A 27,371-nucleotide genomic window follows, 5' to 3' on the forward strand; every position below is an offset into this window, starting at 1 on the left:
AGAGAGGGAGGGAGGAGAGACAGGTGTGCTCAGTCTGTAATGAACTCAGTATTATAGGATCACAGTAAGACAGGCATGGATTATGTCCGTTTTCATTAGTATTGACATCATTGCTTGTGTCTCAAATATAAGAACAAGACTGTGAAAGCTTTTCGGACTGTTCCTCAAACTTCAGGACGCGGTTTCTGCATTCTTCATTGTAAGGACATGTTAAAACCTACCTTTTCTGTCATAGCTGTACATTTCACTACTTGAAGCTCTCTTCTCTGTCACTCGCTCCCTTCTCTCTCTCTCTCTCTCTCTCTCTCTCTCTCTCTCTCTGTCTCTCTCTCTCAGACCCAACCCGTCGTTAGCGGGAGGAGACTCCCACCGGTGGACCTGAGGGACGGATAGCAGTGTTTACGGATAGCTCACGAGTTCGGCGGAGCGTTTGACGACTCCGGGGCTCCGAGGTCCGCTGGGGGTGGTTATCGGGTTCGTCGACTCCGGTACAGGCGAGCGACATGCTCCCTCCTCAGAGTATCGCGGGCCGAGAGCGGAGAGCATTTCACTGGAGGACTGCCTCACCATGGACCACGTAAGTGAACTCTTTAAGATTTCAGAATATAGATGCTTCATTGTAAGTTTTTCCTTAGAAAGACTCGTAGTTACTGTCTTCGTCGTGGTAAATAGTGAGTTTGAGTGACATTTAAACGACGGTGTCGTGTGTGAAAGCGCGACGGTATGTTCCCGCCGGATGCGCGAGCTGCGCTGGATTAATAACGGTCGCTTCTCTCTCCATCTCGCATGCACGAGTTTGATGAATTATTCCGGTGCGAGAAGTGTGATGCGCGCGTTCCTCCTGAAATTCCTCACCGCTTAGTTTATTGGGTTTCAACGAACCGAGTCGAGTTTCATTCGGTCTCATTCAAATAGGAATGTCAGAGAATTTTTATATTATTTCATGCCATGGGTACTAAAAACTCGTTTAACATGTTGAATAATACTCTAGCCTACGTTTTCAAGTTGATCTAATGTATTTAATCAGCTATTAGTGTATGTTTGTGAATAGCCTTCAGTTTAAAAAAAAAGTGTGGTAGGCTATTGCAGTCAGTTCCTTCATATCAAAACCAGACTCCAGTTCTGTTATAGATTTACAGTCTATTAATTAAGCCTATGTCTGCTTGAGAGAAAAGAGTTCAACTTCATTAGGTCCGACTACATTTAAAGGGATCATGTTACTGTTGGTTAGGTTTACAATAGCAAGTGAATTATAGCCTACACTTCAAAATTGAAAAAAAAGATACTTGATATGCATTTGGAGTTTCTCAGATTCCCTCTGGAGTAGGGCTGGGTAGGCTATCATTAAAAAAATGTCGATACCGATACCTTGATTTGATACCGGTTCCTGAACAATACTTTTTTCAATACCAATTTTATTAAATCCATTTGAACAAGATTACATAACACATTACCTCAGAAAAACTTTGGTTTTATTTTTTCAGTTTGACTCATGCTCCTTAGCCAGTGCACAAAGGAACAATAATTTTTTTATAAAGAGCTCATGCTCACCAAAGCTGAATTTGTTTGATCAAAAATACAGTAAAACTTGTAACATTGTGAAATAGTATTACAATTTAAAATCTTATTTGAATATATTTAAAAATGTAATTTATTCCTGTGATGTCAAAGCTGAATTTTCTAAATCATTACTTCAGTGTCACATGATCCTTCAGAAATATGAAAACAGTTTGCTGCTTAATATTTTGGAAACTATGATGAATTTTTTCACGATTCATTGATGAATAAAAATTTCAAAAGAACAGCATTTATTTGAAACAGAAATCTTTTGTAACATTACACGTTTTAAGGTCATTTTTGATCACTTGAATGCATCCTTACTGAAAAAAAATTTGGACTAACCAACACATTTTTGAACGGCAGTGTACATTCAGTATAGGTCAGTATTGCAATATACACACTGTAAGAGTGATCAACAAGGTATCTCTTCATTTACCAGTCGAAGACGGAGCAACTTTCTGCTCTGTTTACTCCGTGCACTATCAAGTTCTTCATCATATTTGTCGTGGTACCGGTCTTTCCAGCAATTATTTTACTGCAAATACTGCATCGCGCTCTGTTGGCATCGAGCCTGGAGAAATGTAGCCACACTTTTGATCGACTTTTCCACATCTTTAGGGTATTGTGTGCGCACGCGCGTCTCATACGAGTATGTGCGCGGAGAGTTCCGCGCGTCTCGTGTGTGTAGAGTTTGCGTGTACTGTATGTGCGTGAGCGACTTTAGGTGTGTCGTTTTGCATTTCATATGTATTTGTTTGAGCACTGACATTGACGAGTTAACCCCTTAGGTAACGAAATCTGGTACCGAACAAGAAGCCATTTTTCTATGCTCGATAGTATCGAGGCAATTCGGTCGGTACCTAAAAAGTATCGAACCCAGCCCTACTCTGGAGAACATTTATAAGAAACCTTTCAAAGTGGAGGCCTATACTTCTCCCAATAGGCCTATGCTCATCATAAAATAAAGATTTTAAGGCAATTGAAACAGGTATTGACGTTCCCAGTGTAGCCTACACAATACAAAAGCTGCCTCATGAGCCAATGAGCTTCAATCCCATATTACTGTAAGTGAATTGCCTAATTACTTGGTAAACAATAAAAAAGTAACATGGAAACTGTGATCTAAAGTGTTACCTTTTTATTTATTTATGATATGTAATACTTCATTTTAAGCTAAAGCAATGCTTCAAAATGATGCATGTAAAGTCTGTTGAAGCAACAGGCTTCAATCATGTTAAGAATTTATTAAAACTGTTTGTGGTCAATGGATGCATAATTTGATAACTTCTCTTAGGGATGATGTTTTATTTTATTTGTATTATTCACCTCTATAACTTGAATAATTATTATGGAAAACTAGTGTGCATGTGTGTTTTGTGCATATTTGACATGAGAAGAGGTTAAACTCTCTATTCCAGATGTTTCTGTATAGCCTGAGGTAACACGAGCGATTTTGTTAAAGAGTTTTAATTTTTTCCTCATGTTTGCATGTTTTTCTGTTTCTGTCTGTGTGACCACAGCCGTCACCGAATCATTGTTATGGAGGAAGAAAAAACTAAAAACCAATGACGTGTTCTTTAGGTCAAAACATGTTGATTATATTCAGTACTATCAGCGTGTGTATATATAATTGTTTAAAACTTAAACATACTATATAGTCTTTATATTCCAGCCATTGCTTATAAAAAGTTTTAACTATGCACTTGTTCATGAGTTCATATAATCTTTTAGAGAGATAAACAGGCTGTTCTCATTAGAGTTCAAGCATGCCATACAAATAGTTTAAAGATGTTTACCTTACTTATTCATTCATCTTTTGATAAATGAAATGTGCATGTTCCGTGCGGACTTTAATTGCAAACTCCATTTAATGCAAGTCAAGATGGTTCTTATAAATCTTTGTCACATATTTTTGTAAGAAAATATTATGTTTACTTTTGCAACCTTTATTGTTTTATATATTAAATCCACTTTCAAACAGTATCTCAATTTGGACAATTGTATTAACTGTAAGCTAATGCATGAACCTTAATCTGGATCTCTTGTGCTTTGTGTTGAAGACAACATTTTTTTAATTGGGTAAAGAGGTAGTTTGTCATATTTTAGAATATATAAATTAAGCTGTCAAAGTTTGTATGTTACCACAGAAAAGCAGTCTGTTGCCTGAATGTAATTTGTGCTGCCTTTTGTGAATTGACTCGGATCTTGAAAAGTTTAGCTGGAGTTTAGAACTTCAGGACTGCTGTTTCAGCATAGTGTGGTTTCGTTTCCTTGGTTCGAAGCAAAATATTCTTTCTCCCTCTCTTTGTGTGTGTGTGTGTGTGTGTGTGTGTGTGTGTGTGTGTGTGTGTGTTGATGAAAATGCAGTCAATGACAGCAACAGTCTAATTTTAACCTGGCAAATGACTGTCTGTAATTAATTTATGCTGATCTGTAACATGACTCAAACCAAGCGATTTATGCTGTGGCCAAATAAAAACACAGAAGGGGGAAAGAAGGGAGAGAAAAAGAGAAGTCCCTTAAGGTGAGCATGGCAAATGCAGACCTTCGAGCAAAGTATAAGATATTCTGCTTTAAGAAAAGGAGCAACCAGTAGGGCACAAACATCAAGCTAAAAACAACCTGCTCACTTTTTATTTGTATATAGCATGACAAACATTTTATGGTGTGTGTATATCATTTTACAGATCAAAATAGCTGACTTGTATTTGAATACAAGGTTAAATGTTAATGTTAAAATGTAATTTATTCCTGAGATGCATCATTACTCAAGTCTTCAGTGTCACATGATTCTTCATAAATCATTCTAATATGCTGATTTGATTCTCAAAACCATTTCTTATTATCAATGTTGAAAACAGTTGTGCTGCTTAATATTTTTGTGGAAACTGATAGCCTACTTTTTTTCAGGTTTCTTCGAAGAATAGACAGTTCAAAAGAACAAGAAGTTTTTAATATTGCAGTGATATCTGTGGGGGAAGAAGTGCCACAGTGCAAACAGCAAAGAGGATAAGGAAAGGAGGATCTACTTGCAGCTATACTTTTATTTATATTTTATAAACAAAGCAAAGATAATCCAAAGCAGGAAACACAAGGAGTAAACACTTTACAGCTTCAGTAAACAGAGACAATACCAGACAAAGAGTCCATGGGGAAATGGGAGGAGAGTCCAAGGAGGAATGGGAGTAAAAATCCATGGGGGAAATTGGAGGAAGAGTCCATGGTGGATTCGGCAGAAGAAGGAGAGCCATGGAGGAGACGAGCCAGGGAGCAACCCAGAGCAGAGCCAGTTGGAAAATAAAGGGAATAAAAAATAAATAAATCCAATCGGGGAAGAACATACCTTCAAGTTGAAGAATGGGTTGGACACGATTCCGCACCTTCCAGCTCCACTAAAATTCTCACTGGAACGGAAATGGGGACAACTCTCGCACCTGGTCCGACTTGGTGCCAGGATTGAGCTCCAGAATGGACGTGGCCTCTGGCAGGGGGTCTGTTGCGGGAATAGACTCTTGCTCCGTGTCTGCGGTGGGCTCAAGATCTGTGGCGAGTGTGTGTTCTAGCTATGGTTTTGTGAGGTCCACTGGAGGGTGAGTGGCAGATAGGGCTGGATCGGCATGGATGGTGAGGAGTGGGCATCTTCCTGGACCTCCTCCAGTTTTTTGGTCACTGTTAGCCACCCACAGCGCATACTCGATGTAGTGGAATAACAAGCGACATTGCTCTTGTCAGTCTCTCTCTCTCTCTCTCTCTCTCTCTCTCTCTCTCTCTCTCTCTCTCTCTCTCTCTCTCTCTTATTTATATATATATATATATATATATATATATATATACATACATACATACACACATATACACATACTGTATACACAAACACACACACAGTGGGGAGAACAAGTATTTGATACACTGCCGAATTTGCAGGTTTTCCCACTTGCAAAGCATGTAGAAGTCTGTAATTTTTATCATACTGTAGGTACTCTTCAACTGTGAGTGACGGAATCTAAAACAAAAATCCAGAAAATCACATTGTATGATTGTTAAGTAATTAATTTGCATTTTATTGCATGACATAAGTATTTGATACATCAGAAAAGCAGAACTTAATATTTGGTACAGAAACCTTTGTTTGCAAAATTACAGAGATCATACGTTTCCTGTAGTTCTTGACCAGGTTTTCACACACTGCAGCAGGGATTTTGGCCCACTCCTCCATACAGACCTTCTCCAGATCCTTCAGGTTTCGGGGCTGTCGCTGGGCAATACGGACTTTCAGCTCCCTCCAAAGATTTTCTATTGGGTTCAGGTCTGGAGACTGGCTAGGCCACTCCAGGACCTTTAGATGCTTCTTACGGAGCCACTCCTTAGTTGCCCTGGCTGTGTGTTTTGGGTCGTTGTCATGCTGGAAGACCAAGCCACGACCCATCTTCAATGCTCTTACTGAGGGAAGGAGGTTGTTGGCCAAGATCTCGTGATACATGGCCCCATCCATCCTCCCCTCAGTATGGTGCAGTCCTGTCCCCTTTGCAGAAAAGCATCCCCAAAGAATGATGTTTCCACCTCCATGCTTCACGGTTGGGATGGTGTTCTTGGGGTTGTACTCATTCTTCTTCTTCCTCCAAACACGGCGAGTGGAGTTTAGACCAAAAAGCTCTATTTTTGTCTCATCAGACCACATGACCTTCTCCCATTCCTCCTCTGGATCATCCAGATGGTCATTGGCAAACTTCAGACGGGCCTGGACATGTGCTGGCTTGAGCAGGGGGACCTTGCGTGCGCTGCAGGATTTTAATCCATGACGGCGTAGTGTGTTACTAATGGTTTTCTTTGAGACTGTGGTCCCAACTCTCTTCAGGTCATTGACCAGGTCCTGTTGTGTAGTTTTATCAATAGTGTCGTGTAGTTCTACAATTTTATCCCTGATGTCCTTACACAGCTCTCTGGTCTTGGCCATTGTGGAGAGGTTGGAGTCTGTTTGATTGAGTGTGTGGACAGGTGTCTTTTATACAGGTAACGAGTTCAAACAGGTGCAGTTAATACAGGTAATGAGTGGAGAACAGGAGGGCTTCTTAAAGAAAAACTAACAGGTCTGTGAGAGCCGGAATTCTTACTGGTTGGTAGGTGATCAAATACTTATGTCATGCAATAAAATGCAAAAATCATACAAAGTGACTCTCTGGATTTTTGTCTAGATTCTGTCTCTCACAGTTGAAGTGTACCTATGATAAAAATTACAGACCTCTACATGCTTTGTAAGTAGGAAAACCTGCAAAATTGGCAGTGTATCAAATACTTGTTCTCCCCACTGTATATTAGTGCTGTCAATCGATTAAAAAAATTAACTAATCACCCATCTTTCTGTGATTAATCTCAATTAAAAACACTTTTTTTTCCTTTCTTTTTTTTATAATGTAGTAATTTCACAGTTCATCTTCAAATTAATGTAGAAACAACATAAAGATAAAGACAGACTTGTTTAATGGCGTCTTTTTATGAATGAAGGCCAGTATTACTGATATTAATACAGCTACTGATGTCTCAATGAAATAGATATTTCATTGAGATATTTCATAACCCTAACCCTAAAAATGGAGAAGAAGACTTAGAGCATGCATAAACCTTGCACGCTGTATACAATAATATTAGGCACAGTAGCTTCTTTTTTTCTTTTTTACCAAGAACTTTATTGAACAATATAAGCAACCATACATGGCCTGGTACAAAATATGAGTCACGATATTCGATAGTTAGCGGACGCATAAAGCTTGCCACAAAGAACCGGCAAAAGTAATCATTATGAATGTGTCAAATATAGCAAGGAGACATTTTAACAGTGTTTTCTGTGTCAGTCTCGGCTAAAGATGTTGACGATGCTGACTCGCCACCTTCGCAGTATTGTGAATGTGCCTATAGAGAGAAATGCACACTTCATACGGATTACATAAGAGAGTTGTCTGTTTCTTTTCGTTTTGAATTGTTTGTTTAAAAGTAGACATTTCAAGCTTTCTATAGATCTATTTCTCAGTTTCGGATAATTTATGAGACGAGCTCCAGTTCACGAGCAATGCAAGTTATATCGCGCTGGCGCCTCCATGTCCTGATTAAATTGTCTGCTATATTTATTAAATCCAGGCAATTGGTTGATTAAACATTGATTAAATTTAAGATACAATTTATACAAAATGAAATTCACTTTAAAGGGGACCTATTATGCCCCCTAAGACATAAGTCTCTGATGTCCCCAGAGTGTGTATGTGAAGTTTTAGCTCAAAATACCCAACAGATCATTTTTTACAGCATGTTTAAATTGTCACTTTTTGGTGCTCAGAAAAACGCGCTGTTTTAGTGTGTGCCCTTTAAATGCAAATAAGCTGCTGCTGCACGGCACAGGGGGCGGAGCTTCATGCTCAGTCTCAGGACAATTTCATCTCGCGGAATGATGATAATATCAGAAACTCTCAGTAACGGTGTTCAATTTGACCCGGAGTCGGACAATAATGCCTACAGAGTCAGAGTGCTGTATGGAAATGGAGCAGGTATAGTTTAGTTTAATTACGGTTATAATGTATTTGTCATCTGCTTGTATGTATCCACTATTAATAGCCTACAAGTCTGCTGTTTCGGACCAGGTCCGAATGGTGATCAAAAATATACTGATGAGTTTAATAAAGTTTATTGTACATCACACAAAAGATGAAGCGTCAGTTTTACTCCAGACAATCACCGTAAGAGCTGAGTAAACACAGTATAAGAAGTGCGTAAGTACATAAACGAAATTTCGGTAGAGTTGAGGGAGCATTTTCTTTGAAAACAAAATAATTCCACCTCGTCTTCAGCGGCTGCCTCAGATTTCGGGAGTAAATAGAGAGAGCTATGTGGATTAATACATCCAGCCACACAACACCTACAACGCTTGGGAGACATTCTCGTCAGTGCAGCAATGGCAGATGTGTACAACTCGCTGTGAACTCGATCAGGGCGGGTCTATGTTAAAACGGCAGTGTCTGTCAACACTCGTGGGCGGGGCCTGTGGCTTTAGTGACGTCACTAAAGCCGCATTCTGAAAACAGGTCGTTGGGAGACACTGCTTATGATTTATGGGGATTAATAAAAAAGGAGTGAGTGGATTTTTATCACTATTGGGTGGTTGTGTACACACACTGCCAACACACATTTATGTCCAAACAGCATGCAAAAGTGAATTTTGCATAATAGGTCCCCTTTAAAGAAAGGTTCAAAACAAAACTCAAAACAAAACTTAATGTGGTCAAAATTATGTCTCCCGATATATTGCGCATCTTATGATTACTCATGCTGTTCACTTTTCATATAATCAACATAGATGAAATTAAAAAATAACATTATTTACACATAAATATGAAACTAAATAAATGATTTAAATGCAGGGTAGGTAGGATTTTTCAAAAAAAAAAAAAACATTCCAAATTTGTTTAAACTGTCTTTATATACCAATACATAATTAAAATGTAAGTACTCTGAAAAATAGAGTATAAAAATCGAGTCTCTGTAGACCTTTTAATCTGCAATAAACACAGCTCATTATTTCCATTCACTCCACCCCTCCCTTCTGAGCTCCTTCCAAAGCCACGCCCCCAAAACACATGAACTCGCGACGGAGACAAGTACCGCATCGTCGGTTCGAGGACAGGTCCGGGGTCGAGGGCGAAGCAGAGGAGGTCGTTCAAGAGTGCGGGCAACCAGGGTCCGAGGAAATAGTTTTTGCCATGTTTGCCTTCGCTGACTGCATATGCAGGTGCTTTGAATTTTGAATGCTCTTTCTCTGCCATAATTTTACTCTTCGTAGGTTTCGCGCCTCTCTTGCACTCCTCAAATCAAACGGGTGCGCGCGCATATGGGCAGATCTTGTAGCAACAGTGGTGGTAGCCATGGTTGCGAGAGTGAGTGACAGTCGCCCAAACCAATCAATTGTTTCGTCCCGGATGGAAATGAGCTGTGTTTATTGCAGATTAAAAGGTCTACAGTCACTCGATTTTTATACTCTTTTTCAGAGCACTTACATTTTAAATATGTATTGGTATATAAAGACAGTTTAAACAAATTTGAATTTTTTTTTTTTTTTGAAAAATCCTACCTACCCTACCTTTAATGGCTACAACATGTAGGCCTACAGTAGGCTACAGAGAAATTTAATGTCAGAGTGGAATTTGAGCGAACGCCATTTTACCGGTGATCATGTGGGGCAGGGGTGCGTTTTTTGAATAATAATCAAATAATTCCCAGCAATCGTCGAATATTATTTTTGCTTGAAACACCCATCCCTACAAAATATGAAATGTCTTAATCAGACAACAGACAAGCATCACGGCATAAGAAAGAAAATATACTGTAAATAGGCCTAAATAAAGAAGTAAAAAAAAAAGAAAAATAAAGAAAAATACATTCAAGAAAATAATAAATCTAGAAATAAAAGAGGCTCAGTAGCTTCTGCAGCACGAACACAAGCATGTAGTCGGCAATTGTTGTTGCTGTGACTTGGTGTTGTCTGACTAGTAGACACTTGGTGTGATGACATCATCGATTCACAAAAATTTACGGATTGGCCGTACACACGAAAAGGCAAGGGTGGCGTTTTCAGATTTATCCACCTTGGGACCTGGTTTCAAAAAATTTCTTGAATGTATTTTTATTTCTTTTTTTTTTTACTTCTTTATTTAGGCCTATTTACAGTATATTTTCTTTCTTATGCCATGGAATTATTTGATTATTATTCAAAAAACGCACCCCTGCCCCACATGATCACCGGTAAAATGGCGTTCGCTCAAATTCCACTCTTCAGTCTCCGAAAACGCCGGATCCGTCTGGACGAAACGCCAATACAGTACAAAATTTGTACGGATACAGCTAAACGCGTCTCCGTGTGGACAGGGCCTTAGGCTTAAGAAAATAACAACTTTTCATTTAAGTGAACTTCAAACAATCCTCACATAAACCCATAATAAATGTCTTATTTACCCCTGTGCCCTCTCTGTCTAAGAGGTAGGAAATATACAAAAATTAAAAAAGGTTATCAAACAATCTGCATTGTGTAAATTATAAATTAAATAAACAATAATCCTTATTAGAGCTACAAAAGTTCTTTTTAGTCAATAGCAGTGAGTAATTTTGTCTGTTACCTTTGTTCTTTGATTAACTTTACTGACAGACAGAATTAGTGGCTGCTGTCACTTTAAGATCTGACGCTGCTGACAGACGTGGATCTCTCACGCATCTCATTTTCTCACAACTCTTTGTTCATTTAAGACTTTATTTAACTCTTTTAATACTGCTCTTATGTTATAAGGATACAAAACGTACATTTTGGCATAAGTGTGTTTTATTGTTCGTTCAAGCGCACGATACTGCCGTGCGTCTTTCTGTGCGTTGTGTGTGTATCAGGACATTCACAGACAGCGCAGTTTCTTTTGTCTTGTCACGCTTGAATGGTTTAAAAGCATTTGCATGAACAAGAGCGTGATCATATAGCTAATGTAGAGAGAGAGAGAGAGAGAGAGAGAGAGAGAGAGAGAAACTAATAAAAAGCCATGGCAACCAATGATGAACGGGAACAAAAAAAACAGGAACAGAAACACAGGAAAACCGGGTAATGCAAACTAAAAGTCCATAGAACAGAATTGTAAACCTGACAAAGAGTGTATAGTATAATTGTTTTACTGTAAACAAATGGTGACTCTTTATTAACTTACCATTTAGATGCTCTTTACCCAAAGTAGTATGGTACACTAAACACTTTGAAACTCCTTTGTCACCATCTCTTGAGATAAAGGGCATATTCAAAGGTGCAATTTTTGTGATGCCTTTACAATGTTTGCGTCACTGACCACAATGGTTAGATATTCTACTACCCAACTCTTTTCAAATGTCTCTCATTCTGCTTAAATTCTAAGAAATGCATGTATCGAACTCACATTCACTTTGTTTCTCTTTGTTGTATTTTGTTGTTGTTTATTAACCTGTGTTTTTTTCTGAACTGTGTGTACAGGTGTGTGAGAGTTGCGTGCTGCAGTCGCCTGCGGTTTATGTGGTTCACTCTGATGGTCCTGACTGTCCTCTGCGTGGCGCTGCAGATGCTGGGAGTGGTCCGACAGGCCAGGTTAAGCAAGTTTTAAGATTCATGTGTCTACATGAATCCAGAGACATTTGAAAACTGCTTTTTTGTTTCAAAACACTCTCCTCGTCCACACTGAAACATCGAAAAATGCTTTAATCACCTTACTGCACATGCGTAAAATGTAATAAAAGCTCACTGAGATATCATTTTATTACAAAAATATCCCACCACTTACTGGTATATCAATGTCACACTCAAAATAGACATGAAGAGCTTTACAAAAAATACAGTCAGGTAAATAGACATGAGTTTTACAAAATATACAAATGGGCATACATAATAAAACTAACACAAAATACTTCCAAAAACACACAAAAAGACTTCACAAAGTCTATACAAAAATTTTTTTTTATGAGAATTATTATTATTTTTTATTTATTTTTACAGATACAGATTCCGCAAATCTAATATCCACTGGCAGGCTATTCCATAATATTGGAGCCTTCACTGCAAAGGCTCTGACACATTTTGTTCTGTATCTGTATCTTGGAACAGCCAACAAACAATGACTAGAAGATCTGAGATATCATCTCGGTTACGTATGTAACCCTCGTTCCCTGAAGGAGGGAACGGAAACGTAGTCGACCTGCCGACTGATCGGGATCACACTTAGGGAGCCTGTCATCTTTGAGAATTGATAACACGAGCCAATGCACACATTGGCGTGCGAGCTTTGCATCCATGCTCCGCCCCGCAGCGCGGGTATAAATACAGAAGTGGATGCACGCACCACTTGTTTTTCGCTGAGGAGCCGAGCGGAGACCGGAGTCAGCAGTGGTCCAGCAATAGTTGCGACGGGACTATGTCTCCATTCCCTCCTTCAGGGAACGAGGGTTACATACGTAACCGAGACATTCCCTTTCAGTCGCTCACGTTTGACGTAGTCGAGATTACGACTGATTGGGATCCCTACTAAAACGCCACCTTCCAGTGCTGCCACCTTCCAGTGCCTAGACAAAAGTGTGCCCTTTCGTTGGAAGGAATACACTGCGAAAGCCACATCCTGCCTGTAGGGAGGTAACTTGGGGAATAACACATATGGACTGGGTGATTTACCGGGCAGTACAACATATGGAATGTCACTGAGGTGGCTCCAGCCTATAACGGGGGGAGACGCAACCGGTCAGTGACGGCAGAGCAGGCACTGCCAAGGGAAGACACGGGCACGCCGCAGGGAGCCGTACCGTGGAAGAATACACATATGGGATCACCGTAGGGATCACAACATATGGACCCATCCTAGCACAGGTTCCACCAGTGCATACGAGTTTTAGGCCTGGCATCGGATGCTCCGCCACATCCGTTGCCGAAGGGAGTGGAGGAACTCAACAGGGTTTGGCTAAAGAGGAACTCTACTGGAGCAAGAATGGCGCACGTATCCAGTCCATAAATAAGCATAATTTAATTGTATATTATTTCTGTGTAGTGTAGTGTAGGCTATATAAATATATACACTTCTGAATTCTTGACATTCATATATAAATATAAAATTGTGAAATGTATGATTGCCTGATTGAATTTTATAAGAGTACTAATAGTAATTTGTTTTTATTAACATGTTTAGATTTTATAAAATTACTGTGCAGATTTTCTCAATTACTTTTTGCTGCTGATTTATACACTCACTAAGTTTAATAAAAATACATAATACATTTATGTAATATTTAAAGGTGTTAACTGTAATCTTACACTGCAAAATGAAAACTTAAAAAGGATTAAATTCATCACAATTAGGTAAGTATCTGGATATTTGCCGCGGGGCGAGGGCTTCGATAACCTCTCTCTTTTTTCACCATACATGTGTTTGCATCCCTGAGCACCAGAGATAAGTCCCAAGAAGGTATAGAGGCGGATTCTGTCTCCTTGCTTCCCTCAGGAACCTGACGATCAAGTTGTGCTTCCCCACGGATTTGGATCCACTGCATCATGATGTGCGTTAATATAACGGCAACATACATTTTGAGGGCGGAGGGAGACAGCCCTCACTCCACCCCATGTTGCAGGAAAGAAAGCATGGAAGTGATCGAACACCTTCGGGGGTCTTCTCGGTGAGAAGAACACCACTCAATGAACAGGTTCCACTTCAGGTCGTAAGCAAGTCTCATTTCTTGAGGGTACTCTCATATAAGTGATGGAATCTACGATTCATTTTGAGGTAGATCACCCAGAACCTCCGCCAACGGTGCCCCGTCCCTGAGAAGTCTCAGACGAATGGGTCAGGAAGGGCTGTCGAGAGGAGCATAAGTTCGGTGGAACTAGGTCCAGTTGGGCCATTAAGGGGAAACTAGGAAGACCTGCTCCTTCTCCCTCCTGACTTAGCACAGTGTTGTGCAAGAAGGCTCACTGGGGAAACGCATCTTTGTGTAGGCCCCGGGGCCAGCTGTGTGCCAGTGTCTCCGTGCCAAGGGTCTTCCGCACGGTCAGGGAGTAAACAACTGGCAATGGGATGAGTTCGGAGAGGCAAACAGATGTAACTGTGCGGCTCCGAAGTGATCCCAGAACAGCTGGACCACCTGGGGATGGAGTCTCCTCTCTCTGTAGGCCACAGGCTGTCGTGAGGCCTCGTCGGCGGCATGCAGGTCGCCGGATTGAGCAGGCTGGAATTTTAAGTGGATGAAGCGACCTCAGAAGATTCTGACTCCATAGGAGGAGGTGGCGGGCGAGTTGTGACATGCGAGGGAAGCATAGCACAACGTCGCAATGTTCTCTGTACAGACCAGTACATGCTTCCTTAGCAGCAGCATTTTGCGGCGTCTCAAAGCAAGGTGTACTGCTAGCAACTCGAGGCAGTTGATGCCAATGCAGTCGGAGGCCCGCCCTGAACCCCGTTACTGCATGCCCGTTGTACGTGGCCCCTCAGCCGGGGTTGGTGGACACTTGTTCTAGGGGTGGCTGGCCCGGAGAAACAGAGGGTCTGATCATGGGCTGTGGGTTTGTCAGTAGGCCAGGGTAATTGTCACACGGAGCATGCCGCTCGGCCACAGCCACCTAGGGACTCGGCCAGTGCTGAAGCGGTTTTCATATGGAGGAATTTGTTCTATTGCGGCTGTGTCTGCCATACGCCCCAGGAGCCTCTGAAAAGTTTCAGTGGGACCCTTTCTCACTTCTTAACAACACCGACCAAAACACACTCTTCTCAGGAGACGTGTTGGACCGAATCAATCTCCATACCGGAAAAAGAGATCCTCAGCCCGTGGATGAGTTTACTCATTTCCCAGTTGACCTGAAGACCCAACTGGCTATGTAGCACACGAAGGGTGGGACTTTGTACTGAGACCCCTCGAAAGCAAGAACACAGGCATGGCCTGCATTGCAGAAGGGTAGAGATCTGAAGTACGCGTCCTTCAGGTCGAACGCTGAAGACCAATATCGGTGACAGAGCATTCGAAAATGCATTTCTTCTTTTGCAACTTGAACGTGAGCTTGTTAAGGGCCCGACTCAAGAGACGCAGGTCCAAGGTGGCTGTAACTCACCATATTTCATGGGTACAATGAAGAACGGGCTTTTTTAGAAGTCGGTCTTCATATCGGCTGGAGGGACCGGCTCAATCGCTTTCTTTCGCCAGTAGGACTGCGATGACCGCGCACCTGAACCCTCGTTCAGGTTCAGGGTCCAGGAACCGAACCATGTCCGCATCCCCCATATCGGCCAGGTTGAGCCAGAGATGGCGCTCCTGGACCACTAAGGTGGAGATCACCAGACCGATCGTGCAAGCCGCAACGGCCGTACCCTGGAGGGCCAGGTCGGTTGCGTGTGGTCGGTTGCGGTGCAGAGCTCACCTATGAGCGCACGGTCTTGGCTACCCTCATGCATGTCCATGAGTGCCTTGGCCTGGTAGACCTGTAGCAACACCATGCCATGCAAAGAGGAAGGGGCTTGCCCACAGGCTTTGTAAGCTCTGCCCGTAAGAATGGACGAGAACTTACAGGCCTTAGAAGGGAGACGATGATCCCCCGTCCAAGAGGCAGTGGCCGCCAGACACAGGTGTGTTGCGACAGACCGCTCCACTGGAGGAATAGCCTCGTACAGGGTGACATCTTGACATCTTGAAAGAGACGCAAACGCACCCATGTTGCTCTTTCAGGAATTGAAAAACACTCACCAGTGCCGGAGCACACAGGGGAATGATCGCGGCAACACCGACAGGGATGGTGCAGCCTGTACGAGTGAAGCGCTCACTTTCTTCACCCTCAACCAGCCATCAGACAAACAAACACAAAAAGGAATGCTGTTAAAACAGCAGTTGAGAGCTCTGAAGAGTGTTGATTCATTCAATTCATTCGATCGGCTCCGAAGCGAAAGACAAGTGGTGCGTGCATCCACTTCTGTATTTATACCCACGCTGCGGGGCGGAGACTGGATGCAAAGCTCGCACGCCAATGTGTGCATTAGCTCATTTTATCAATACTTGAAGATGACAGGCTCCCTGAGCATGATCCTGATCAGTCGACATGTCGACTACATCAAACGTGAGGGACTGGAAGGGAATTACCTGTTTTATAAGGTCTTAAAAGTTTTGCTAAATACTTAGGCACCAAACCATGTAGTGCTTTATGTCAGTAATAATAATAATATCTTAAAATCAATAGGTCTCATCTTGGGAATATTTCTTAACTGATAAAAGCTTGACTGAATCATCTTCTTGACATATTAAAAATTAAAATGGTATCAAAGTAAACGCCCACATTTTTCGCTACCTGTGGGAAATTGGGGAACACCTTATTTAAGAGCTGACTCAACCTGACTTTTATTAGAGCCTTGACCGATTATCTCAACTTCAGTTTTTATCAGTATTCAATTGCAGAAAATTACAAACCATCCAGTTTTTTCATATATGTGCTAAGCATGATTGGAGAACATCTAAGCTTGTCAGATCATTATATCACAGTGACAAGTATAACTGTAAATCATCTGCATAGCAGTGAAAATGTATGTGATGTTTCCGGATTATGGATCCAAGAGGTAACATAAATTGAAAACAAAATTGGTCCCAACAGGGAGCTCTGTGGAACATCATAGTTACTAAATGCCCTCCCTGAAACTCCAGCCTATCTATTTAATGTATCAATAAAGATTGAATGGTAAACTGTATCAAAAGCTGCAGTCATATCTAGCTATAGTACAAATTCATAAATATCCTGTTCTGATATAGATGAAAAAATTATAATATAACACCACCTCCCTACAAGCTGATTGTTTAACACATTGACCCAAAGGAGAACTTGACACCCTTATGTCAGTGACCTTATCCACAAAAAATTACAAAAACGAGTTAGTCTATCGGACAATAAGCAGCACTAGGCAGCGGGTTAAGCCAATTATTGCTTTATGGCAGTTAGTAGTTAAAATGTACAAAAATACTCTTTAAATGCTCAAAATGAACAAGAAGTTTTGTTGATTTCCATGCACATTACTGCACTCTCTCCTTAAATTACAAATATCATCATTCATCCCAGGTATTTGATTTCCTACTGACCTTTTCCTTAATTTGACTGCAGCAATTGAGTCTAATATTGAAGAACATAAATAAGAAGCCATAGAACCATTCACAATCACTATTGAGTCTGCAATAATCACAATATCTCTTGGCCTAGTAGAGTCATTATTTGAAGAGGAAGAATTTAAAAGCGGTGTTGATAAACTTAAACATCTACTCTAGGACGATTACTGGTGAGAAAACAGTTGTGGTGATGGAGGCTTCCTTCTATTTTTCCTTGTTCGAACATTGGCTTGCTGTGGTGACGCTGCATTCAAATGTATCCGTTGATTGAACACACCATCTGTAGGATGTACTGAATCCACCGGCATTTCTCCGACAAGCCTCAGGCAGTTTCTTTCTCTCTAGCAAATGAGTCTAATATTGAAGAACATAAATAATTAAGAAGCCATAAAAACACCTCACCATTGAGTCTCCAATAATCAAAATGTGTCTGGGCCTAGTAGAGTCATTATTAGAAGAGGAAGAATTTAAAAACGGCATTGATAGATTCAAAAATCTACTCCGGCTGTTTCTTTCTCTCTAGCAGATTGGACTGCCTCTTAAACAACTCGTGAATTTGATTTTCTAGTTGCTTCAACTCAACCTCAATTTCATTATGTTCCGAAGCAACAACTCCTGTACAATTGGCATTCACCTTGAGGGCTTTATTAGGCATCGATCACTCAAGCTCTCCGCTGTCTTGAGACGCCAACATAATCGCAATTATGTTGTAATAATCGTAATATGCAATTGCCCTCATGTTTTGCTGCAGGACAGCAATTTTCTGTCATTTTTGCAGGAATGTAATATGAAGATTGTACTAAATAACAATGAAAATGGATAGCAGGCACAAAATGCTGGTATAACCATAGATATCTATGGCTACAATCTGCGTCACATGATTAAACATGCGTCTACGTTTTCTAATATGTTTTCATTTTCAAATTTTCACTGTCCACACTAATGCAAAAATAGAACTGTATTTCATACTGTATTTAACAACTTGAGAGAGCATCTTCAAAAAGCTCCATTACATAGGACAAAAAAAAAATTTCTCAATGTGGATGGAAGGCCAAAATATATAGAAAAATATGCATTTTTAAATGCATCTGGTTTGATGTAGATGTAGCCTTATGTATAGCAAATTATAAACATGGAGGGAGACTTTTTAGTTCAGATTTAACAGCTTGCATTGGATGAAATTTCCATTAAAGGCAATATATAGGACATGAAATATTGCTGAATTGTGTAGGTTCCATTAAGGTCAATATCTAAAATGTACCGTCTCTTTCGCTCTCCTTTAGGAGTTCCAAGGTTTTGAAACTTGTGAGTGAACAGCTGGTCAGGATGCCTGCAGAGATCCATAGACCCGTGAAACGCATAGACTGGGAAAATCTAGGAAACCTTTGGTCCGTCTCAGCAGCCATTGTTGAGGAACCAGTCGACCAGCATTCTTTCATACAGAAAAGAGGCGAGAGTGTAAACCCTCATTTAGAAGAGGAAAGGGACCAAGTCTTGGAGGTTGCAAGAAAAAAGCTTACCAGCATTACCAAAGCAGTTCCACCAATAGAGCTGAACAAACTCTTGCTTGACCAAGAAGTTGCTAAACAATTTCAGCACCAGCCAGTTATTGACAAAAATGACCCTGAAATTCAAAAACCACCACGCTCTGATAACGATACTGATAAATATACATTAAAATCAGAAGCTGTCACGTGTCAACCCAAAAACCACATTGTCTTCCTCAAGACGCACAAGACTGCCAGCAGCACCATACTGAACATTCTCTATCGTTACGGGGACAGCCATAACTTGACGTTTGCCTTGCCGCTGAACATGCACAGCCAGTTATTTTACCCAGCATTCTTTGCAGCACACTTTGTGGAGGGTGTCAGGACTCGCAGCGTGAAAGAGTTCCACATCTTGTGCAATCATATGAGATTCAGCTCACACGAGGTCAGTCTGAGAGCACATTACTTCTAAGAGAGAGATGTACCAAAGCATGCACCCTAAAGTTGTTGCAGGATTAGATGAATAAAAGAACGATTCATGATGTTAAAAGTGAAGGGTTTGAATAGAAGCCCTAAAATGCTGTGGATTGTAAAAAAAAAAAAAAATTCATAATATAATATAAACATGGAATAATAAATAAGGAGAATGTAATCATTACTTTTTATTATGAGTCTGGTTTTTGCAACACAAGGGAAAAAAATATGCAATGCATATGGGCACTGTTTTTGATTAAATAAATAGCATTATGTGAGGTTTTAACCGACTGATGCAAGAGAGCAGATGGAGCAGACTCCAAATAAAAAGTAATGCCTTTTTTTTTTATGTCATTTTTAATTTATTATTCTGTATTTATAATGTTATATTGATTTGGCCTTATATTTAATTGGTTAACCCTCTGGTACTGTTCACTTGTCGGTTATAATCCATTTATTCACTTTTTTGAGCATGGACCTGAAAATTAAATTTCCAACTTAAACTGTCATAAATCTTGAAGGCTTTGGAGCACAGACTTAAGTTTTGTCTCTTTTTAAAGACGACACTTGGCAGATTATTGCTTATTATTATTATTATTATTGCAGATTATTCATTTAAAAAAGTGAACTTAAAAAAAGTTATTCAATTTTACATTTATGAAAAATGAAAAAAAAAAAAAAAAAATACCATTTTACATTTTTATATAAAATGCATATTTTACAAAACACGTTTACTCTAAAACTGAGAAAATCAAAGCCATAAATCTAAACAAGCTGTGTTCCAAAATTGAGGTTGATATCTCCAAAAATATAGCTTTCAGTAAGAATTTGTTTGGGCGTAGTACGAAACGTTTCCAATAAATTAAATTAATCTCCCATTCTTTTCCAATGCGGTCATTTTTGACTATGAACAATACAAGAGTGACTATTTTTTCCAGACCATTTAACCTTTTCAAGTCATGTCCATGATTTATTTTTTGTTCACACAGCAAGTGCTAAAACCTTTATCAAGTTTCGTACTACTCAGATGAAGTAAATTCTTTCCAAATTTTTTTATTTTTTTATTTTTACAGCACCAGAGGGTTTAGCATTTACCATTAAACACATTTGAGGTGAAGAAGTTCGCAATTTTGTCAAGACTCTGTGTTGTGAATGCAATCCTGAATGTGCGTAGACAACTTGGCAAGCACATAAATCATTTGAAACAACTGACTATTTTAATTTTCAAGAGGAAGACAAATCACCCAGTGCTAGATTGATGTAGGCAGGTGCAGATCCGAATGATTTAGAGGACATTTGCACTGATTGCATGGAGATTGCATTTTGTGATGGAACTTCAGTTAAGCGGGATATGTTTATCTGTCTTTGACAAAGAGCAAGAGGTCAAAATTCAAATTGTACATTATTATTTGTAAGTTAGTCATAAACAGTGTTGGAAATCTAAAAACAAATATTTTATTAATCTCTTTTATTCAAGCTCATATTGTCTTTATATCTTTCTGACTTTCAGGTGAGGAAGTTGATGCCTAGGGACACATTCTACTTCTCCATTCTTCGGAATCCGGTGGCGATGATGGAATCCCTGTTTGTTTACTACAAAGCGATCCCGGCATTCCGTGTTGTCAAAAGCCTTGAGGAGTTCCTGATCCAGGGTGGGCGGAGCTACAACACCTCTGTGCCTAATAACCACTATGCACGTAACATTTTGACCTTTGACTTCGGTCTGGATAATACAGCGCCCGAGGAGGACACCGATCTGGACAGGCGTAGCGCCGAGGTCATCTCTGCCGTGGAACGCGACTTTCCGCTGATCCTCATCTCGGAGTATTTCGATGAATCACTGGTGCTTCTAAAACACGCCCTCTGCTGGTCACTGGATGATATTTCGTCTTTCCGCCTCAACAGTCGCAGTGAACGCTCTCGCCGACCCTTAAATGCAGAGACCGCAGAGCGGATAAAGCAGTGGAATTCACTAGACTGGCGATTGTACCAGCACTTTAATGCCACTTTCTGGAAACGCATAGACTCCACACTCGGACGGACGAAGCTCCAACAGGAAGTAGAGCTTCTGAGGGCAAAGAGGAAGAAGCTTGAGCAAATGTGTTTACAGGAAGGAGGGGCAGTTGATCCTGCGCAGGTCAAGGACTCATCATTAAAGCCGTTTCAATATGGTGCAGCAGTTATTCAAGGTTATAACCTCCGACTGGGGTTAAATAATGACACTTTTCAGCTTTGTCAGAGGTTGATTACACCTGAACTGCAGTACACATCAGCCTTGTACACCAAACAGTTCCCTCAGCTGGCGGCCGCTCGTGTCGCTACCGTAAAAAAGATTGCGGCTTCCAGAAACGCTGCAACGCACAGAGCTGTTAAGCGCAATATTGAGACAAATGTGCACATAGCAGTGACAAACAATACCTCACATATCAATACAAATACAGCCATTGCAGATGAACATAGCTTACACGTTTTGGCTAATTCTGTTGTTCATAGTGAGAGACAAGACAGTTTGGAAGTACACAGTGTAACCAAACATCATAAGAATAAAGAAATAAAAGGGAATTCGGATAAAAATACCACGCAGAAACACGTTAAGAACTCAAACATACATAAGGAACCACAAGAATCTGCTTCGTTGAGATGAATTACTTGATGAGAAAGTAACTAGAACAGAATTGGTTAACTCAAAGGAGCAGTCAGAAATGAAGATGTTAAACGGAGATTTTGCAGGCAAAAAAAGTCTGTTGTCTATGGTTATTAGTGTAGCGATGTCTGAAGCACAGCTCACACAGAAGTCACTTTTAAACCGAGCAGCTTTCTGTCCGTCAACGTGGAAGAATTCTGTGTTTTCGGCCTCACCGATTCCACTCCTGATCGCATAGATTCCAGCTGAAATGACTGGATTTAAATGACGCAAAATATCTCCGAGTAACGGTCAGTGCCGGTGCAATCGCACTGGTTGCTTCACCCTAAGGACGGTCATGGTAACAGTAATGTGGCCACACTTTACAAACAGTTCAGTTTAGTCTAGCGCCTGAACGAAAGCTTCAGTTCTTTTGATGAATTGATCAAAATGACAAGTTTGAAAAATTGTTTATTGACTTGAATCAACATCTGAATCACTTGCTACATTTCAAGTTATCATTACCTTCAATGTCCGTATTGAAATGAAGCAAGGTCTGCGTCAGTATCGTTAATGACTGATTGTCCACATGACAATATTAAATATCTATGTATTGATTAGAATATTGTTTCTGCATATGAATGACATCCATCGATGTATTTATGCTTTCCCTCCAGCAAAACCATACCTGATACTTGATCATTTTGGTTCGTGAAATATCACAGGATATGATTATATGCTGTGAGACAATAATAAAGTGTGATTCACTGTCTTAGAAGCCAAAGTAAGTCTTGTTTCCCTTGATTGCACTTTTTGTTCTGATGAAAATCAATTTTTTTTGCTGAAAATTACTTTCCATTTTAGACTGGTTTATAGAGCCTTTTCAGCTGTTTTATGTGTTTTGGAAAATGCAAAACTTTCTGTACCACACTGGCTAAATATGACTTTGCTATTTCTCTAAAACCAAAGGTTCAGGTTTCCAATATGAGTCAGAAGATTATATAAGATGGATAAAGTATGTGTTTGGCCTTTTGCAAAAGTATAAATCCAGTTGAACTAGGTTTTTGTTACAGCACTAATTGGAAATTGAACTGTTACAGCAGTGTTGTAAATAACTTGGAATATATTACGTAAGCTTTCTAAATCCAGCTATTTCTTTTTGTACCATGTGGCTTTTCAAATTGATTTGTTGTTAAATATGGAAATATGTCTCTGACAGTTTCAGGCGCATAAATCAGAGCCTAATGCAAAATACATCGAACGAATCTCTATTTTTTTTTTGTGCTATTTCCAGCGACCTTCTGAACTGTCTCAGAAATACAGCGGCCTCTAAAAGTATTCTGACACCAAGGACACAAACTTAAAAATGCATGAGTTTGTCAGTGCTGTGGCATATTGTGCACATGCTGTCGGCTTTGAGTCTGACCTGAGTCATGTCCTGATCCTATTTTCCCTGTCTCTCACTCTCTAGTCTGCATTTTACCGTCCTATGAATTAAGACAAAACCCCAAAAATAAGCCAAATGTATGACCTTCATTCTATTAGATAAAATGATCAAATCTGCAAACAAATTATATTAGAACTTTTCTCAGAATGAATTGGTGTTAATGTGAAAGTCAGTTTACATAAATAAAGATTCCAAACGGGGTTTTTCGCTGTGATGCCATAGAAGAACCATTTCGGTTCTCCAAAGAACCTTTCAGTGAACAGTCCTCAAAATAACACAATTTGTTTTTTCTTAGTCTGGAGAACTTTTTTCCACTACAAAGATAATTTTGGGTAATGGAAAGGTTCCATGGATGTAAAAGGTTCTTTGTGGAACCATATTCCAATAAATAACCTTCATTTTTAGGAGTGTATTATGTGACCACATGTAGTTCATCACAATAACTATATGAACATGATCCAAGTCTAAAAGTCCAAATACTTGTTTTTATTTTGTCTTAATCTATTGTTATGTCATTAAAAACCTAAAGGCCCGTTTACATCTAGAACAATAACTATAAAGATGATGACAAAGATATTGGTCTAAAAAGTCCAAAACACATCGATAACGGCGAATGTCGTTGGAATCACTTTCAGAATGACTTTTCCCGCCCAGAAGATGAACGATAAAACATTGACAGCTAATCAAAATCCATCCTGCTTTAAGAGCTCAAGCATTTAAAGCGGCAGACGACAAAACTGCAGCACACGTTTAGAATATACAGGACGATAATTGTGTGCCACTAATATAGTTATCTTTATAGTTGTCGTTCTTGGTGTGAACAGGCCTTAAAGGAACAGTTCACCCAAAAATGATCACCCTCATGTTGTTCCAAACATGAATTTCTTTGTTCTGTGTTGAACACAAAAGAAGATATTTTGAAGAATGTTGGTAATCAGATGGTTGACTGTGGCCATTGAATGTTGGAAAATTTTTGGGTGAACTATCACTTTAACAAATGTCGTTTCATACATGGTTTGCTTGAAAAGTGAACATTGTCTATCTTCCTTTAAAATAGACTGTGCTTGGTTTGGCATTTTATTATTTAACACAATGACTCTAATTAAGTGTGTTGTAAGTGTCCAAATGCTGTATTTAACGGAGCATCTGTTCCTCACAAGTGGAACCCTAATTAATGTAAATGTTCTGTATTATGATGGATTTAATAGAATAACCATCTACAAGACCAGCCTGGAAACATAAGACATCATTTAGGCCAATTTGAATGAAGAAAGCAGACTGATGCTAAGGGCTAATGCGTAAGTTTCACCAGCCTTACTGAGACCCTGAAGGACACAGACCTGGATCATTATACCAGAATGACTTACCAGCCTTCACGAAAGATCATTTGAACCAAAGTCTCAGAGCTTTAATCTCAAAGCCTGCTTTAATGTTTGGAAGCAATATACTTTAAATGTACAGCAACTTATTTCAAATCTCTGAAAGCTATATTTGCAACTGTTTCTTATTTATTAATAAAAAATGATTCTCTGATGATGGTTGTCTTTGTATATTATCTGTTTTCATCAAATACAAAACAAGTATAAACTCTGCTTTTTGCCCTGAGGTCACATATTTTATAGAGGAATGAGTTTTGTGGCGCAAGTAAGAATCAAACCCGCAGCCTTGTGTAACAGATTTGTCACTTGACTAAAAGCCAAAGAGCAAAAGAGCTGCTGTGTTTGAAGATAAACTTTCACTAAGATGTTTTTCATCGATGTATTTGGATAGACATGAAATACTTTTTAATAACAAGCTTGGATTTTAGTATAGATCTGAGTTTCCTGAGTTTCACCCGTTATAAAAAAAAATCTCAGCATGTGGCCAAATGTCTCAACAGAACATTAAACAAGTAAAAACAACCTAAAAATATCTGCTACATGAAAACCAGTGAGATCGTGCTAGCAGCTGTTTTCAGAAGCAACAAAATCACCAAATTTAAGTTCACTTCCCATGCTTCACATTTCTTGCTTATGAGTGTCTTATCTGTATTATTATGTGCATGCGTAAGTTACTATGAAATATTTTAATATTAAATATATTAATAATGAACAATAGTTAATATTAATCATTAATTAGTCCATGTGATTGTGAATAAGTCCCTGCTCTTTAGACTGTCCACACAGCTTACAAATCCAAAAACACACAGATACACATTTACAACAACAACAATAATAATAGTAGCTAATAAATAATTATAATATATCTAATACATTATATATTCACTAACTTATTGTTATTATTATTTTACTGTATACATGATAAAAAAAAAAAACTGTATTCCATCTGATCAATAACTATGCATCAAAATGATGAAACTACTTTTATTTTGTGTTTGTTTTTCATGGCGATTGTCGCCCTCTTGTGGAGACATTTGAAGGTGGGCTTACTGGGCTACTTTACCGCGAGAAACTGGAGCTGAAGATAGGCTACTGCTTCTCTCTAAACAACACAGCAGCTGTGGTTGTCTTTTCAGGTTTGCTTCTGCAGGTCCAGGGGAGATGAATCAATCGGACTTGTGTTGGTGAGTACCAGATGTTGCATGGCTGCTCAGCACAAAGTGAAATTAGCTGTGCAAAAAGTAGGCTAGTTACCACAAAACTTAGTATGATGAAAACCAGACATTCAGGCAAATTTGGGTCTAAAGAGAATTTACTATGCCGTTTTACCTGCTTTAACAATCATTTATTGATTCTGTTTCTTAATATTTAAGTTTGATTAGGAAAATTGTGTTTAAACGTGATGTGACCATGTGTAAATATAAGACATATATATATAAAAAAATCACGGTTTCTGCCTAATCATTTAAAATCAATGAGGCAATTGACAATCCTCCAAAAATGTAAACTTAAAAAAAAAAAAATTGCTACCTCAATTTTTATGATGACAGTGACGGACAACACCAAATTACTGTAATTATTTTATTGTAATGATTAATGATAGAAGCAAAGGTATATGTTGGAAACTGTGGTCAAAATAATTTTAAAAAGTTGTTTTGTTTGTTTTTATATTTATAATGTAATATGTCTATTTCAGACAGCATTTTTTACAAGCCTCATGTTTAAACTTTTACTCACTTTCATAAAATGTGAAATTCTTTCATGTGTCTGCTTTTGATCTTTCCACAATTGCTACAGAAGGAAATAACTGATTATGCATAAAAAAAGATAATAAAAAAAAAGCGTGAAGCTGATGTAATGATCTTAATGCCGCAGGATGTTGTGGAACGTAAATTGCTTTCTAAGTTGACAGACAGGTGTTGAAAATATCTTGATCCTTTGAGGTGTTGCATTTGTAGGAATGTTGCCTGATGTAATTTTTGACTTTATTTGCACTGGAGATTTTTTGTGATGGAATCTGGTGTGCCTGGAGAAAGAAATGAAATATTGAGGATCAAGTAAAAAAGAAAAAGAAAAGAATATAAAGTAGGAAGGGGTTTAAGAGACGTATTTGAAAACCTAGCGAGATTTTTTTCTTTCTTTTATTTGTCATAATTAAAAGTTTCACCCTCCAACAGCAACAGACATGGACTGAAAGCAGCAGCTGTTATGAAACACCCACACGATCCGCAGTAATACAGTCATTAGTGTCAGAGTTTCAGTGTGAATCATGAGACGAGAAAAGCATATTGCGTTCACATTATTCTAACTGACAATCCAGCCACGAAACAATCCACAAGTTTATATTCACAGTCACATTTTTCCGAAAGCATAACCATAATAGTTAAGCATTAGTGATGGAATCTGTGCAAAGTTATAACCCAGTGCCATAGTTTAAAATTCTGCCATCACATAAAATCACTATAGGGGTTTTCAAACTGGTAAAAGAGGGCTATAAAGGGGTGGCGAGGGTCTGTGGAAAAGTCAAGAGAAAAACTGGAGAAAAAAGTAAAAATAAATAAATAATACGATAAATAAAAAAGTGATTAATAACTAACATTTTTAATTATTTTAATCTATTAAATAAATATAATATTGAATATACAAATACATAAACAATACATCAAACAGTACATTATTATAGTGAGTAGAAAGAACACCATAAAGTCCATTAGTCAATTTGACCTGTGTTATATTTCTGAAGCTTA

At 39.1% G+C, this 27,371-nt stretch overlaps 1 protein-coding gene across 2 annotated transcripts; it reads left to right on the plus strand.

The window, feature by feature from the left end:
• On the plus strand, positions 1–24,779 carry gal3st2 (galactose-3-O-sulfotransferase 2). Of its 2 annotated transcripts, XM_082180925.1 has the most exons (6): positions 1–199; positions 337–577; positions 4,471–5,150; positions 11,582–11,692; positions 18,495–19,146; positions 20,686–24,779. In XM_082180925.1, the coding sequence occupies exons 3-6, from the start codon at positions 5,029–5,031 to the stop codon at positions 21,817–21,819; spliced, it is 2,019 nt and encodes a 672-aa protein (XP_082037051.1). In that variant the 5' UTR covers positions 1–199; positions 337–577; positions 4,471–5,028; the 3' UTR covers positions 21,820–24,779. The 2 variants fall into 2 exon arrangements, with proteins under 2 accessions (XP_082037051.1, XP_082037052.1); XM_082180926.1 differs by lacking the exon at positions 4,471–5,150 and having other exon boundaries at positions 3–199.
• The last annotated feature ends 2,592 nt before the right edge of the window (positions 24,780–27,371 follow it).

Source organism: Leuciscus leuciscus (assembly GCF_965113295.1).
Source record: "Leuciscus leuciscus genome assembly, chromosome: 9".
Lineage (NCBI taxonomy): Eukaryota > Metazoa > Chordata > Actinopteri > Cypriniformes > Leuciscidae > Leuciscus > Leuciscus leuciscus.